This window comes from Aphis gossypii, chromosome 2, assembly GCF_020184175.1.
Source record: "Aphis gossypii isolate Hap1 chromosome 2, ASM2018417v2, whole genome shotgun sequence".
NCBI lineage: Eukaryota > Metazoa > Arthropoda > Insecta > Hemiptera > Aphididae > Aphis > Aphis gossypii.
Genome location: NC_065531.1, coordinates 78,232,149 through 78,248,832, shown reverse-complemented (window position 1 = coordinate 78,248,832; position 16,684 = coordinate 78,232,149). Strand labels below are relative to the sequence as shown.

At 27.4% G+C, this 16,684-nt stretch overlaps 2 protein-coding genes and 1 long non-coding RNA gene across 4 annotated transcripts in view; 1 reads left to right on the top strand and 2 right to left on the bottom strand.

Moving 5' to 3' along the window:
* Positions 1–1,223: 1,223 nt before the first annotated feature.
* Positions 1,224–3,524, bottom strand: LOC126549727 (uncharacterized). 2 transcript variants are annotated; one of them, XR_007603840.1, is made up of 4 exons: positions 3,026–3,523; positions 1,680–1,855; positions 1,445–1,618; positions 1,224–1,361 (listed from the first exon to the last, which is right to left on the bottom strand). It is a non-coding gene; the product is annotated as an uncharacterized LOC126549727 (long non-coding RNA). The 2 variants fall into 2 exon arrangements; XR_007603839.1 differs by having other exon boundaries at positions 1,680–3,524.
* Positions 3,525–5,632: 2,108 nt separating this feature from the next.
* Positions 5,633–16,684, top strand: part of LOC114131757 (neuroligin-4, X-linked-like) — a 502,436-nt gene continuing 491,384 nt past the window's right edge. Inside the window, exon 1 of the mRNA XM_050199849.1 lies at positions 5,633–5,644. The gene's annotated coding sequence lies outside the window, so the exon portion shown is untranslated. The remainder of the gene's footprint in view (positions 5,645–16,684) is intronic.
* Positions 14,772–15,320, bottom strand: LOC126549862 (KRAB-A domain-containing protein 2-like). Its single transcript, XM_050200253.1, has one exon. It carries the CDS (start codon positions 15,318–15,320, stop codon positions 14,772–14,774), a length of 549 nt encoding a protein of 182 aa, XP_050056210.1.

Below are 16,684 nucleotides of genomic sequence, written 5' to 3'. Positions count from 1 at the left end.
TTTCATTGTAAAAACAGTGTCTGATAAGCAAGTACCGTACCAACTACTCTGAGTATACAGTATACACTATACTTGCTTATCTATAATAAGTGACAAGTCTCCCAGTCACCATATTTTAAAAGGGCCCAGAAAATCGTGTGTTATAATTTCCTGGAATAGTTTTTTTATACGATATCGCTTATTACGGATTATTATGGATTGTGTTCTATTCCACCCCAACGCGATTTGTGAAAATCCTTTTGCTCTATAAATGTATAATAATAATTACTAACTAATCTTCGCAAGTATTTTTACAATTCGATAATATTATTATTACCAGGTGCAAAATTCCACAAGCTATACAAGGATATCGAACTAATATCATCGAATGAGTCGAACAATTTTTCCTTTTATAATTAGTTCATAGTTTGTGTGAATATAATAAAGTTATAATATATCAAGTCTCAACATTTATTAATACTTGTTCCGATGAAAAAGGAACTTAAATGAAACCTGCAGGAGCGCCACACGTTTAAAATTTATAACTCAGCTACCTCTAGTGCAATATTTTATTATAAAAATTAATATTTATGTATATTCTTTATTGCATAGCTAATATTAAATCTTTATATTGGCTCGTTTTATGTAACTAGAATAATCGCATATAGTATAACAAAGAATCGGAGTTCGTAAATTGTTTCGATACAAACTTCGAGGAACTCAAGTTATATTACTATACAATACAATCGTGTTATTTTGTATTTTCTACTGCATTTTCCAACTGTGTATAAACTTAGACTGAACCAATGAATAATATTATCATTAACTTACTTCATATGTTTTGTGATGATTTTCGTTTTATGTGTTATTTATACATTATTTAAAATTATAGTATTTGTACTAATTTAATTTTAATCGTATTAAATTACACCAAACTTATTTAAAACGCTTATATGAGACCAAAAAGTTAAATTTTTTTTATTAATTTAATAATATTCAATTGAATATTTCTTTAAAAATATGTTTATTTTAAATTTTTTACTGTTCTAAAATTTAATGGATACTTTAATTTTTATCTTTAAATTTAATACCAAGTCAATAACTTGGTTTAAAATATTGATTATAAATGATTTATTGTTCACTTTAAAATATTTTTGAATTGAACATTTTTCAATGGATATAAAACATATTTGTTTTATTAGTTATTTAAATCAATATATTTGTATATTATAATATCTGTGCAATTAGTGCTAAAACAATGCAAGGTTTTTTTTGTATACTTTTATTTGCCACGACGGGTTTTCCTCTACGAGGATAGTAATTATTATCATTAAACCCTCCCGGTTTCCGCCAACCTACTATCCGCTTAGCCATGAGTTTCCCTGCAACATGGTTATAATATATGATGTATTATAATTTTACAATTCCCAGTGGTGATAATGAGCAAAAAGTCGGGAAAACCTACAGCAGCACCGCACGTCATATCCTATAATGTGTATGTGATGACGCAGGGTGTCCCACGAGAGTTGGCTGATTTAAAGTGGTACGGTAATGGAGCTTTCATTACTCCAGCCACTATTTAAAGTACAGTAAATGCTCGCGAGACTCCCTGAATATAATCTACCCCTCCTATTACCACCTAAAAACACACAAATCGAACACATTATGGCAATAATAATATATAATATATATATACTTACATTACGGAGAAGTGTCCGATAACTATAGTTGGTTTCATGAAAAGTGGCGGATGACTGCAGCGCTTCTAAAGGTTGATTCACTCCCAGAGGTTTTCATTATTTCATAAACTGTCACTATGGATTTTTCCACGGTTGAGTCTTTAGCAGAACTCAAACAAAGTGGTAAAGTAGTAACGCTGTTTGAGAAAAAATACGATATTGATGAATTTTCTTTGTGAATGAGACATGAAGTTTTTTGCTTTACCTCCATGTCATTATTAATATAATTCTATAGAATTGATATGGGCTTAGCTTAAGGGACAGATTTCCAAGAAAAATATAGAATATTTAAAATGGTGGATATCGATAAATGTTCAATCAACGAAGCACTGGATTCAATCACCAAGTCTAATTAGAAGAAGTGCATCTGACACACAGAGACGATACAAGACAATAAGGATAATAAAACAGAGATTCTTCGAGATTTTATGCTGGAGCCCATCGTAATAATTACAATCAAACCAGATAACAGCGATACTAATGGTAAAGAAAACGAATTTTTCTCGTTACACTAAATTATTATTTTAGTTTAATAATTTTATCTATAGTTATATTAATAATACGTTTATTCAGTCATAAAAAAAATACTTTTTATTTAAATAACTGCATTTTTTTTAAAATCGATGTATTACATATACAATTTTATTATATACCTATTTAAATATAATAAACCAGCGAGGCTTACACTCACGGACCACGGTTAGATTTTTTGAGGAAGTATAAAATAGTTGTCATATTATATAATATTAAAAAAAATGTGGTATTTGGAAAAAGAAAATTTTAACATGTATTTTTGATGGACATGAGGGAAAGATATGTATAATTAGGTACTATACACCACTAGCTCTTGTAAAGAAAGAAAACTAGTCACTGAGGGTTCATTTTTTTAATGTAATAGTTTGGATGTAATTAAGACAAGATGAAATGTTTGAGAGCGGTTATTGGTAGTAGGTAAGTCATTTTCTATGTATGTGAGTTACCTACGTTGATTTACACTGTAGATTTATGTATTATTTATAAATGCAAGCCTAAGATATAATGCATGTTTTGGGCTGTACACAGAAGGATATATAGCAGATTATTGTGATGTGGTATAATACAAATTTTATATATTATATTCCTCTCATCACTCCCACATCAAATTCAAATGTTTATAGTATACAATTCACACGATTTTATATGACAATTTCTAAAATCATCAGTTTACCCGTAAAATTCAATTTTTTATACGAATTGGATAGTAGAAGTCTCCAGTTCTATCTACATAAAAAAAATATTTTAGCAAATTTTTAAATGCAAATATTTACTGCATTGCAAGCAATTCTCTTGCATTTGAAAAGGTTGTTTTTCACGTGCGTGGATTTGAGGAAACATTTTTTCTTCCCTAGTCATAAAAAATTGGGAATTTTCCGATGTGGCATACATTTTTAACACGTTTGTACAAATGTATAAATTGTATATAGGTAGGTACGTATTGTAAAAACGTATGTAGGTAAATTTTTTTAATTCAAGCGTGAATGTACAGTCAATGGATTTCTATTTATTTTGATTTCCCAGTCTTAATGTCATATTCTGTAACAAAATAAATCTTTATAGTGGCATGATTTACATAATTTTAGGTGAATATTTTTTCTAAGTATAAACTAATTACATTTTTACGTATTATTTTATTTTTGCTTGATTATTAATTAAAATAATTATAAAAAGTAAGTATATTAGTCTGTTGTACTATTATTTATCTACTATTTTCTTTTAATTATTTACTTATTGATTTAATAATAATAAAAATGTAATACGAGTATCTGAGATATGGATATGAAATACTTTAATATAATATATATGTCATATTATATTTTACTTTTACTTTTCTATTTAAATTTTTTTCAAATTATTATTATGAATTAATTTTTGATGTTGTACATACACTTATATTGTAATGAAAAGTACCGTTGGCTGTTGAGGTGAAATTTTTTTAAATCAAAGAATGGATTTACTGAAGATTCTTGTTTTTAAAATTACTACTTAAATAGAATTCATTCGAGTAACGGCACGTGTAAAAAGGCTAGTAAAATCGATCGTAGTCGTTCTATGATTCAAAATCAAATATCACCGAAAATATCTAGTGCCACTAGGGGCCCCCCATACCCTCTAAACAAACACAATCACAAAATAATTTTAAAAAATTTAGTTACACCAGCTGTGTACACAGCGACGTACCACTTTCCAAGTATATTTAACAAAATGAAATACTATAAATATTTTATAATATAGTATGGGCATTGGCATTACTTCAGGGTGGAATAGAATATATAGAGAATGTCTAGTCGTTATAACTTATAAATAATAATTCACAATAATATTATGTTTGTAGTGTGTACTTATTATTTATAATATATACTTATAGCAGTTACTATAGAGTACATATTTAGAGAAATACTTGGTTGGTTGCATTCCATGGATGGTTTTTATTTATTTATTATTATGTCGTTATTGTTTTTTTTTTCAGTCTCAAAACAAAAAAAATCAACAACGCGAGTGGCAGTGGCCTCGTAACTGCAGCGGGTAGTGCGCGTGTCGCTACAGCAGCACCACACGAAATGCGTTAGTGAATAATTCAATTTGATTTATATTATTATTTTCACAGACGGAAATTTTATTTCCCAGACCGTGTTGTACCGTTTCAATATTTGATTTGACAATAACAGCGACAAAAATTACGCGGACCACCCGAAAACGAGTGGTGTTTTTCTTTCTCTGATCCGGAATAATATTGCGAAAGCCACTAAACTTTAAAGAAATGTATAACATAAAAATAATATCAACATTATATTATTAAAAGAGAGTACCTACGTTTTTCGTGCGGAAAATCGTTCAAATACCGTGCAATGTTAATATGTTAGACGTTATAGTGTTTCCGCGTATACACGGTAATATTTGAAGAATATTATTATGAAGAAAAAGACCCAACGGCGATCTTCTATTTTTCATATTATTTACCATCGCATAAAGTTTTATGGAGTATACACAAACACTGTACATATTATCCTATTCCAAATACCAACCGTTGCAGCGTTCAATAAAATAGTGAAAAATAAAAATATAAAGCCGTCGACGCAAGTAATCTATTAGCGTACCTATATGTTGCGTTTTGCGTACTATATATATTATATATATATATATACATATTATGTGGTACGTACAGCGTATAATATGCATTACCTAAATGTCTAAGAGAAAATATATAAATCCCAATTCGATTTAACAATATACGTTTTGTATGATAAATATCTAATAAATTATAAGAGTGACGCAGATTGTTTTCGATTTTTCCAATTACATATGTATCGCTGCGGGGTAGTATTTTCGTTGATGTTTGTGTCAAATTTTTTCGATATTTTTCCAATAAACTGTACTTAAAACTAGCTTTGAACACAACCGTATATTATTGTTTTCGTCGTCCTGCTTATGGCATTATAATTACATATTGTTATGTATAGTGGTATAGTGTATTATTTTATCACCTATATGGGGAAATAAGGCATACATTACCAATATTACCATATAAAAACTAAATAAATTAAAAGTTCATTAGGTAAATTTCTATAATATGCAAACATGAAGAAATCGGTCAACTGATGTCTGATTATATAATTTGTAAAAAGTTTATCAGGAAGGTAAATTCATAACAATTTTGTAAAATAATATTCAAATAATTATTTGCAATTAATTAATAAGGTGTGATTATATATTCTAAATAACTATTGAGTATCAGTTTTTTAATTATTACTACTTTTATTTTTTAGTTCACTCAATTATATTTTGTTAATACGCATTTGACAGTGTAATGTTGGATATTCTCACCTTTCTACTTTAATATACAAAATATACAATACATTGAAGAGATAGACGATAGTAAAATATTCAGTGTGATACCGTAAATAAATTAATTAAATGATTGAAAAACAAACATATTCTTACAAAATATCTACAATTAATATAACTTTAAAAACGATGTTTAAGAAGTGCGCCTGTTCGAAAACGTGTAGGGCACCAGTCTTGCTGCCAACATCAATAAAACGCGAATTTTTTCAAATCACAAAAATAACCTAACTATATTTATATTTATTATATTACAATAAATATACTACCTAACCTAACTAGGTAATACATTTTCTCATTTTTTTTACTTAACTTCAAAATTCACTAACTCGCATGACATTAATATTTAATAGAAATAATAAGACCAAGTTTTAAATTATTTATTTTTACGAATTATTCCAAATACGTCCATCTCTGATTTCTATACAAGTAACACAAATGTGAATGTACAGCGGATTTTTTTTAAGTTCAGCAAACAAAAAAAAAATAAATAGTTAATCGTAGTTTTTTTAAACTTATTTATTAAAAACATTATTCTGAGTAACCAACCGTAATTAAATTTTATAAACAACCCTAATAAAATTATTTATCCATAGCTATTTTGTATATAAGCTATAACTATTGATTATAAAAAACAAGTAGTTCAAATAAAATACTTAATTTAACCTTATATTATATAATATGTATGCAACTATATACGCTATTCGATTATACAAAAATATTTATTTGACTTTTTTTTTCTATTTGTCTACATCTGAGTATTTTTTCATCAAGTGTAAATTTATTGACCAGCATAATAATGAAATATTATTTCGTAGTAGGTATAAACGTAATATGCAAAGTCACGGATCTGTCAAAACTCTGTTAAACTTTGCTAGAACTATAAATTGTATTATTGTGCTTGGAGGACTCTACTACTGCAGGCTCCTTAATTAATACTTTTTCCCGAAAAATGTTATTTCTTCTAAAATTTATTTATTTCATTTTTAAAATAGTAAAAAAATACTCATTTGCAGTATATAGTAAGTATAGTATAAGTAATACAAGTACCTCAAGAGAGTCAAGAGTAGTGTCGTAACATGCAAGACTTGTAAAATCAATATATAGTTTGTCATAATTTACTATATTTTAAACCTTTTTTAAGCAATTTACAATAACTTATTTCTTAAAATAATGAAAATTCCTTCGTGATTTTCTTCTTCCTATAAATTCGAATGATTGTGTTTTTATAAAATTTTAAATAATATTCTTGCTACCAGCCTTTGAGGTTGATTTTAAAATGTGACTAAAAATTATTTAAATTAATTATCTACTATTTTAAAATGGTTTAAAATAATGCAAACAATGATTGTCAAAAATAATAGATAAAATGATCAATACAACCAAAAATAATCATTTTTGATACATGCACAATGGTATACCATTCAATATTCATATCGATTGTTGGCTGTTAATTGTTATGAGATAATAATAATTAATATAGTGTTGGAGTTTTTGTAAATCAAGTTAGATACCTACGTGACGGTAACAAAATCATGGTGGCAAAAATTGATTTTTGTGCGGTATAAAACGCATCTCGACGAGTGTGAGTGACAATAATAATAAACTGTAATATTACGGCCCAAACGCTTCCCTGAAAAAACCTCGAGCCTCCAAGAAATGCCTACCTTTAAACTCAAAATGTTAATTTCATTATTTTAATATTGATTATTTTCGCGGACGTTTGCTTTATTTTCAATTTAATTTACATTGCAGTATTGTTTATAAAATAATACCTTATAGTTATAACGTTTTAAAATACACTTTATCTCATTTATTTTTTTCCAAATACCAAACGTGAAAAATGTTACGAATTGAGTGTAAAATATTCTTTAATAATAATTAAATTATTGTACATAGATAATATTTGGCTATATGTAATTTCATTCACAAAAAGCGGTTCATTTTTAATAAAAAAAAATTTAATAGTTTTAAAATATATAGAAACTTAAGTATACAAAGAAATAATAATCGTCGATGTTTATATTTTACTTCAATATGAAATATTTATGTATACAGCAGACTTCTATAAACTAGAGCAAGATACACTATTTATAATTGTGTATATGATCGATTCAGTGACGCAACTGGGTAAAACTAGGAGGGAGAAATAATTTATTTACAAAAATTGAAACCATAATCATAATAATAAAATAATAATTGTTTATTTTTACACAAGTCTTAAAATTTATTTTATGATTTAGAAACAAATCTTTGGTACTCACTACCCATATCATTTAAAGATATTATTAATACAAGAGTTCGTTAAAAAAAAGATGATGTAACTATAGTTTGAAAGAATAGTGTGTAGGTGTTGTCAGGTCATAGTAGGTGATCAGAGTAACGACGAATTTAATACTTACGAATAAATATACGTGTTTGGTGTATTAAATACAATATATATCTTAAAAAAATAATAATCAAATTATATTTTACCATTATTAGGAATTACCTATTTAATTCGATATGTTAATAATAATAAAAAGGTTGGCAAGTGGGTACTGCTCTGTTGTACATTAGGTTTCGAGTATGTCATTATTATGGGTGTGTTAAATTTAAATTCAATGACATATCATTGTATACGAAAAACGATTTTTCTGAGCGGAAACGGTCTGTCAGCCTATATCACTAAGTATATTTCATGATATGTATTTTAGATTAGATACTTATAGCTATTAAAGTAATTTATTTTACTTTTTGTATTATAGTAGGTTGATATATTTTTCCCGAAAATATAACATTTATTATATTATTAGTATTTAATAGATAATATCTTAAAATAAATCAAAAATATCATTGCGTATAATAAACTTCATAGATATAAAATATAAGTAAAAGTTTTAAGTTTCCACGAAAAATGTTTTTAAATTATAACAAAATAATATGAACATCGTTATTTATCGTTTAAATAAGTAATTTCGTTCAAATTTTAACTTAAAATTTTCTGTCTATAAAATACAAATGTACATATTAAACTAGATCCTGCTTCTAAAGGGTTAACTATGCCCTATCGGTGATTTTTCCTCTATAATCATACATAGGCCAGATATATATTACTGCAAGTGTGATGACTGATAATAATCTTGTAATCATAATATTGTTAGCTTATTTTTGAACTCCAGATAATGCAAAAACATTATAACATAATATTATATACTATGGAAGCAAAGTGAATAAATGGTAGGTACTTATAACGCAACACTCGTAATTTGAGGAAAAAATATTTTTATCGTATTTTTATTTATTGCATTCTTTTTTATTTTCTAGAAGATTTCTACTTTTGGCATAATCTTGCAATAATATTTTATATGATTTTGGAATAAAGATAAAATCCTACACACATTCGACGAATACGCGGATTTACAAGGTTCGGTTCTGCCAAAAGCCGTCATATAATAAATTGTAATGACTATAATATGAAACTATCTGAAATAGTGTCACTTATGCGTACATATATTATGATATAAATACTTACGTTTAACCTTTAATAAATACCTATACCTATAAGAAACACAAAATTGGCACGTTTTGAATAAATTTCCAAATAATGACGTAAACTAACAAATAAAATTGATACCCATATAATATATACTATATATCAAACGTGTTAGATTGTTAAGTAGCAGTAGTAGCAAATAGGAATCCACTGTCCACAGTTATTGTAATAAGAAAAAGAAAAATATTATTGAAATATATCGAAAATACATATTCAATTTTAATTCTTTTTAATGCAACTTTATATACCCAGTAATTAATCTATATTAATCATAAAGTTGCATAGACACATTTTGACTATTGTTTTCATATTGTAAATAGGTATTTATCAATCAAGAATTAATGTTGGTAATTAATTGACAAATTTAAAATTATCAGAACCATAGAATAATAAATAATATATTTTGTTCTATAACAGCAGAGCTGCTACACAAAGATATATAGATATGTAGTACATTACATCCAGTATCCTGTATTTCACTCGAGAAACTAAAATTGTGGCTCAAAAGATTTTATAAAAACGATAGTAATATCATAGAAAAAATTGCGAACTACAATCTAACAAAATGTTATTTTTGTACAGCAGACACTATAAAGTAGTTTGCAATGTATAAATGTATACCTATATATATTGTGAAAACTATATAGCATCAGTATATGTACTATAAAACTTAATTAAAACATAATGTTTATGTATATAAAAAATACAATGCAAATGTCATTAACGTTCGACCCCTGCACGTTTATAATGTTATAACCGTCTGTCACGTATAATCGCGTCGCATATACGTGCGTGCAATGTGTAAACTCTGTTTGCAGTGTTGTAAAATGTTAAGTATTCAAATAAGAGAATGTTATATTGAAATTTTTTTTTGAAAAAAACTAGGTTATATCAACGATTAACTGTTGTACCAAACGTCGGTGGATATTGGATAATTTTTTTTGGTTTATGGACTTATAATGATTTTCTGACTGATTGTATTTGTTAGATAAATTGAAAATGACCAAGTTTCAGCTTATGCTCTTTAAAAATGTATTAAATAAGGGTTTATCATTTTACCAAAATAAAGTCGATTGTTTTAGCCAGTTCATCCATCTTTCTATTAACCTAGCCTATACTTCTGACCAATGGTAATATTTTTTCAGATAAAAATGTTCGGGGTTGCATGTCTAGTCATCATAAACATTAACCATGCAATTTCAAAAAAGGTCGTGGTTAAAATCCACGTATTTATATACACCAATACTGCATTAGCTTGGGCTGGTTATTAGCTCTCCCATACTTACATTATCAAATATTATCACACACACACACATACATACACAAATATTTATTATTTATCAATAACGCACACATTTATAAAAGATTAGATTATCATAAAAAGCCATAGCACCAGATTTTCATCTAATCAAAATTCACAAAATAGTAAAAATAAACTGTCAGTATTATACTATTATTTATCATAGTTATCCTTCTCATTTTTAGATTTTAAATTTGTTGCACACATTACTATACTAAAAGAATTTTACTGTATAAAGGAGACTGGGTTATAACTTATAAGATGAAATCTTGAGGTTAGATAAGAATTGTAAGTAAGTCGTCATCAGTTGATTATAATAATATATTAGTGTACAATTTATTAAACGATGAAATTTTGTTCCAGTGTGATTCCGGTAGTGGCATAGTGCAGTTGTTAACTTTTTTGTTGATCTATTTATGTTTATCATTACGGAGTATAATATAACATGTAAACAAATGAAAATCTTTTTATTCACAATTAAATAGGTTTTTTTATGGTCATATTCTGACATATATCCCATCCATCATTCGGCATTCCATTCATCCATATACGTATTTAAAATTTTTAAAAACTTTTGTTGATCAAATACAATCTGAAATTCTGAACACCAACTTTGCACATACAAATTAACAGCAGTACATTTTAAACTAAAAATCCATAAAAACCAATAATCACACTATTGCAAAAACATAAAAAATCAAAATAACTTAGTCTATAGTGAATTATAGAAAAAAAAGTTTCCAAATTTGAAAATTAGTTATATTACTATATATGAAGAAAATTGCAAACATATTTTATACATTTATTTATGTTATATTTTATTTATTACTAAGTTCTTACAGCAAAATATTATTACATCATAATTCATGATAATATGTAGTTATAAATAATACAATATCATTACATGCATAGTTATTCGTTATATCATATTAAATAAATGAAAACTTCGAAGTATAATATAAAATATACATAATATATACCTATATTGTAAGCTATGAATTCAATTCAATATTATTAGATTTAGTTTCCTTAATATAATATATAGTTTTTAACCATAATGATATTAGGAATTGTGTTACTGATATTTATAAACAATATATTATTGAAAAAAAAATACTCTTGAAATTCAAAAAGGTTTCAAATTGTGCAAAAATATGTAATTAAACCTTTTAATATTTTATTAGCAAAGTCAAGAAATCAATTTATAGATTATATTTAATAAGTAAATAAGCCAAATACAACATTCAAATGTTATAAAGTTCAAGTGTTACATGATAACAAAGATCGCAATTGATTTTTAGTAAAATAGCAAAATATTAGTTAGAATAAAAATTATTTATCTAGATCTACAATAAACATTATATTATGCATCGCAGTAACGATAGTCATATACTTGAAATGTCTAATATTAGACCCTTGCTTGAAATTATACAAAATTGTCAATACTATAATTTCTATGTTTTAGCATAATAATATAATATATTCGTATGTAGTCTAGTCGCGCTGCACATATTGTATCGTATCGTAATATTATGATAATAGTTTTTTTATTTTTCCATACACTCCGACAAGATATGAAAAAACAATTTTCGTATCGTATATTATAGTTTTTGGATGAAAATAAAAATTAAACTAATATAGTGCAAACGTCGCCCGGGGCTCGATAAAAAATAAAAATATAATATATAAATATATTAGAAAATATTTTATGTTGGCGGACGATGAAATATGCTCATCTAGTGCCACAAATTATATTATGGTGATGCAGACCACGCGAGGGGACGTGAAAGACCGAGAATGCGTTTTGAGTCATCACCGAGGGGGCGAATGATGCAAGATTCGCGAATAAAAGTCACAACTTACAATAATGTACCTAACATACATACAGTATATACTATACATAAATAGTATACGTATTATTATACGAATAACAAAATTATTGTACAATTATTAATATTGCTTTAATTCGTGGTCATAATATTTAATTTATATAACATGTAACCCACATTTTTTCGACATTTTTGTATATCGTTGTAAATTTATTATGGTATTGTAGCTAAAAAATGAATGTAACATTGGTATATTATTTTAACTTAAGAAATCCACAAAAAAAAATATTGATCAACGAATTTTGAAATTAGTAGTAGGTATATTATTGCATAGTATACCTATGTACATATTAAGAAAAGCAGAAAAACCGTGACCTTTTATTGATAAAATGAGAGTCGGATAAAAGTAACATTTTAATAGCACTTAAGAGATAAAATGAGCAAGAAAAAAATAATTTTCCAAAACAGTCTCGTACATACACAATTGGTGCAGATCATCAATTATTATCAATAACTAGCTATAATTTATAAGACACGAAACCAAATTTATTCTGAATTAGATACAATAAATTGCAAACACCGGAACGTGTACACGATTATAAATATTCTAGGTGTATTGTTCGATAACTAGTTACGTATTTATTATGTATTAATGCTAAACATGCGAGTAGGTAGTATAGGTACGCGATGTACGTAAAATATAACATAACTGCACAAACTGTAATGAATTAAAAAAGAGCAAAAAATATAAAATCGATTGAACCAGGTACGGAGGTTTTTCTGCAAACGTATACAACAAAAATATGTATTATGAAAATGTTTTCTGCGTGAGGGTACTTACTGCAACAGACGCGCTTGGCGTTCATCCGGAGAACTACGCGTTTTGAGTCATCGCCGAGGGGGATGATATGGCGCGTTCGCGATTCGCGAATAAAATTACGACACCGCCGTAAAAACGATATATATTATTATTATGCCGTTGGACACGCTTGTGGGGGTGTGATGTGGGGTCTCTACGGTGTGCGTGGATTTATCAAAACGATAGCGCGGCTCGAGACTAATAACAACAATAATATATGCATAAGAAATGGCGAGGGGAGAAAATAAAAAACGATTAAACGAATTCGACAAAACGGAGAGAGAAAAAATTGCATTCGTTTAAATCATACAACCGAATTATATTCTAAAGAGGCGAGAGCACTCCACGCGCGTTAACGACACCCGCTACACAAATTCGCCTTACTCCCTTATAAATGCATTTCTTTTTCTTTTTTTCAAAAGGGTTGTTGTAAAAATACTTAATACGCATTTGCAGTTATTTCTACTATTCTTTTTTTTGAATTATTTTTTGTTCCACTCAAAACCGGTTATTCCAATATTCCGAAAATAATAGTAGGATAGAGTTGGCGCACAGTATAGAAATAATAAACACGTATAGAAGTATATTAGTATAATATATTATGTCGTAGGCATATAGTCAAATCAGGCATTTAAAAGAAAGTCAAAGAATGTTTGATGTTTATCCAATTTCACAGACATTTAGTAAAATTTAATAATGACTAGGCATTAGACTAATTGCCTATATTTCAGGCCAGGCAAATAATAAAAAATCATTTTGTATTATTTTAAAAATTTAAATATATTTTCTATCAGTTATTTATTGTTATTTTATGTATAAAAAAACTATGTATTATTTATTAATATGTAAAAAACGTAAAAAATAAAATAATAATAATAATAATAATAATAATAATTATTATGTGAAATAATATGTTTAATTTCGTGTCCACTATAAAAAATGAAAAATGAAATAGTAAAAAATAAATAAAAAAGTTATATTATAATTACGAGTTTTTGTTATCTATTACTTGTTGTCATATGTTGTTATTTGGTGGCATTTGATGGAACATTTGAGATTTTTCTTAAAACATAAGCACCGATTAGTTTGACACTGTCGCTTTCCTGATTTACATTGACATTTAACAAAACCTTAACCGTTGATAATTGATAAGTTTACTACTGCTTCACGTATGGACACAAATTTGTCTTTTTGTATTTTGCTGTCTTCTAAACCATTATTTGACACTAGTTGAAGTTCTTCTTTTGAACACCAATTTTTTATTGTACCAACTTCTGTGCCAATTTGATAAACGCAGTTCTGAATGTCTATCACTAACCCATTTATATTTTGACTATCGAGAGGTCCTCGGTTTACTTTTGGGACACTTAATACTATTTGATTACCAACCTTTGTCCTTTAGTTCTTTAAATAGTTTTTCACTATTTTCTACCATTTTTTTAGCTGCGATTGTTTGTCGTTTGTAAGATTCAATGCTGTTAACTTTTATCTGTTTTTCATTATTACATAGCAGCTCTGACAATTAATATTTTCAATATCGTTACTATTATTTATAGAATAGCTGCAATTATCAGAATGAATATTTCTTTTACATATAGTACATTGAAGTTCACTACTTGATTTTTCACAAACACTGCGGATATTATTTATGTCACAATATTTTTTTTTTCTTTGAAGGTATATTGTCAACATTATGTTCTGAATTGTCTTGTAAAATATTTTCAAAATCTTCTTCACTTGATGATTTTTGAATAATTTCGGCAGGTAAGTTTGTAGAACTAAGACCTATCTTCGGTTCAGTGCCAAACAAGGTTCGACATGGCGAACGACCTACAATTCGATGATATGAAATGTTTTTTTGCCACTGTACAAAATAAACTCCGATTGACCACTTGGTACTTTTATTGTCTACGACCGTGCAAGTTCGCAACATGTTTTCAACATCTTGATTTGATCTTTCTACAGATCCCTGACTCTGAGGGTGCCGTGGCCGCCCATGTACTATTTTACATTCAGGCCACAATTCTGCCAATTCTTCAATTATTTTCGCTGTAAATTCTCGCCCATTATCAAACTGAAGTATTTGAGGTGCTCCTTGTTCCAAAAAATTTTTTAAAAATTCGTGTGCAATTTCGGTGGTTCGTTTTGAAGTAAGTGGCCGAAGATATAAATATTTGGTTGCGTGATCCTGATAGTTCATGAGTTAATGACCCATTTAAAATTTCCATCGGGTGTTGATTGGAAATCAATAAGATCAATTTGCCCTCTTGAATTAAAATCTGCCGATAATATTGGTCTTACAACGACGCCTTTACAAGGTTTTGATTTTTTTTTTTGTTACAAGTTGTTCACAAATTAATAAATATTTGGACTGCTATTCTAGGAATATTGTATTTATTTTTTAAATACTGCTCAACTTTATCCCTTCCACCATGACCAGTTGCTTTATGACTTTCTTCGATTTTTTCAAAATAGTTTTCATATGGTACAACATAAATAATATTTTCAGTTTTAGTTTTTGGTTTTAAAATAATATGTTTAATATTTCCTACTTCAATCAGATCATATTTACGACATAAATAATATTGGTTTTGAGTTTTAGTTTTACCTGGATTCAATTTCACATCATTGATTTCATTTAGTGCTTTGTCGTAGTTTTCCGAACTCCACGGTTTTTTTTTATCTTGGTTGTCGTAAATTGATTTTAATTTTTAATAAAACAATTCACTGTGTGACATTTTATTATATTTTAAAATACAAATAAAAACAATCAAAATTTAAAATATACAAAAAATGTCTATAGGTATACCTCTGTTACAATATTACATGCAATCACGATCACACTACATACGATTTACGTATAAACGTAATACGCGTACTAAACTAAATTATTGTACAATTCAATCGCATGTTCTGTATATCTTTTTCCGTAACGTCATATTTTTGTCGTTATAATCGATAAGATTATAATTTGTCCCACGGTACTCAATATAGATAAAGTTCCTACGTTAATTTTACAAGGTAAAAACCAATGGAACTTTTATTTTTATTTAATAAGAATGTATAGTACATTAGTACTCACTACTCGTACTATAGGCTATACAATATACTCCTACTATCATTTACGTCTATCACATCTAATTAGTTATTACCTGTTTATGATTTAATTTTTAAAACAATATTAAATAATAATTAACATAAAATTAAACATATTATTTCTTATACCTACGTGTTTTTCATATTAATAAAATATAATTCATAGTTTATATTATATACAGTTTGTATTTTATAGTATTATTAAAAAAAAAGACGCTTTTAATATACTTTAAAAATTAATAATAATATGTATATAAATATATAATAGCATTTGCTAATGTTACGCGCACGATAATCTGATGAGAAGTATATAGTTGGATAACGCATTCCATATGTGACTCTGCTCGAAATGTGGCACCGGGGCTCCAGCAGGGGCAACGGCTATCATACGACGATCGTCTCCGCGACTGTCGTTGACAACTACGTTATCAGGCTCAGATCCAAGGGAGGAGGGGGAGCCCTTAGTCA

Coding starts and splice junctions, on each gene's coding strand:
- LOC126549862 (XM_050200253.1), bottom strand. CDS start 15,320: ATGAACTATCAGGATCACGCAACCAAATATTTATATCTTCGGCCACTT.